Source organism: Teleopsis dalmanni, chromosome 2, assembly GCF_002237135.1.
Source record: "Teleopsis dalmanni isolate 2A chromosome 2, ASM223713v2, whole genome shotgun sequence".
NCBI lineage: Eukaryota > Metazoa > Arthropoda > Insecta > Diptera > Diopsidae > Teleopsis > Teleopsis dalmanni.
Genome location: NC_051847.1, coordinates 163844027 through 163845215, shown reverse-complemented (window position 1 = coordinate 163845215; position 1189 = coordinate 163844027). Strand labels below are relative to the sequence as shown.

Below are 1189 nucleotides of genomic sequence, written 5' to 3'. Positions count from 1 at the left end.
AGCTGGAGCTGGTGCTGGACTATTTTCATAACCACCTGCACCACCGCCAACGACTGTAGCACCAATACCGCCATTATTTCCGCCATGTTGTTGTGCCTTGGAAGCGAAGTCCAAAACTGGAGCAACACCACCATTATGAGAGTGGGAAACACCACCCAAATTATCGTATTGCTGTTGAATGGTACGTTGAGCATTGGCGGCGTCTTCAGGTGTGCGGTATTTGACGAAGTGTACTTCTGGTTTGTTGGCATTTTGATTGTTGATGTTTTGGAGATTCTTAGCCAAATCTGAAACATCACCTTGTTTTGTAAGTACATAAATGGCGGTTCTGCTGTCACCAGCTGATTTAGCCAAGTTAAGAGCAGCGTTGGAGAGACCATTGTTTTCAGGTGCACGAATGAAGATAACACGTAAGTTCTTTTTAAGTGATGAGGAGAGATCACCCAATGGACTGTGATCTTCAAATTCACCTTCTGGAGCATCAAATGAGTAGAATTCTTTAACTAATTCACCTTGAGCTGGACCGAAAGAACCACCACCGATTGAACCACCGCCAATTGAGCCACCACCAATTGAACCACCGCCAATTGAGCCACCGCCAATGGAACCACCGCCAATGGAACCGCCGCCAATTGAGCCACTATCACCACCACCAATACCTCCATCGAAAGAGCTTCCACCACTAATGAAACCTCCACCTATATCCCCGCCGCCAATGGAACCACCGCCAATTGAACCACCGCCAATCGAGCCACCACCAATGGAACCGCCGCCAATTGAACCGCCTGATGATGGTCCATAGTTGTAACCGCCAACATCAGCGCGGGCAAGTGCGATAAGAGCTAGCACCTAAGAATAATAATTAGAGAGTTTTTATTTATTTAAACAAATGAATGGATTATTTATTTACTTACAACAAAAACACGCATCTTTTGCTTAATTGGTTTGCTTTGATGTACACTTTGTGAAGTGCGAGAGGTTTGTGATATCAATGACAATGCAACTGAGCTTATTTATAGTAAAATAAAAATCTATGCGAATTTTATTGAAATTTTTGCAAACAACGCTCGTGCATTTTTCAAGTTCAGCTTAGTTTAAAACACAAATATTCATAACAAAAAAAAAAAATAGACGGAGATTTAAAACTTAAAAGTATCTCAAATTCCCAACTTTTTTGAAATTAATTAAA

At 41.9% G+C, this 1189-nt stretch overlaps 1 protein-coding gene across 1 annotated transcript in view; it reads right to left on the bottom strand.

Moving 5' to 3' along the window:
- LOC119676078 (putative mediator of RNA polymerase II transcription subunit 17) overlaps positions 1 to 979 on the bottom strand; it is a 17703-nt gene extending 16724 nt beyond the window's left edge. Inside the window, exons 1-2 of the mRNA XM_038087306.1 lie at positions 915 to 979; positions 36 to 849 (exon numbers count right to left, since the gene is read on the bottom strand). Of these exons, the coding sequence (XP_037943234.1) occupies positions 36 to 849; positions 915 to 929 (829 nt within the window). The 5' untranslated portion in view covers positions 930 to 979. The remainder of the gene's footprint in view (positions 1 to 35; positions 850 to 914) is intronic.
- Positions 980 to 1189: the final 210 nt, after the last annotated feature.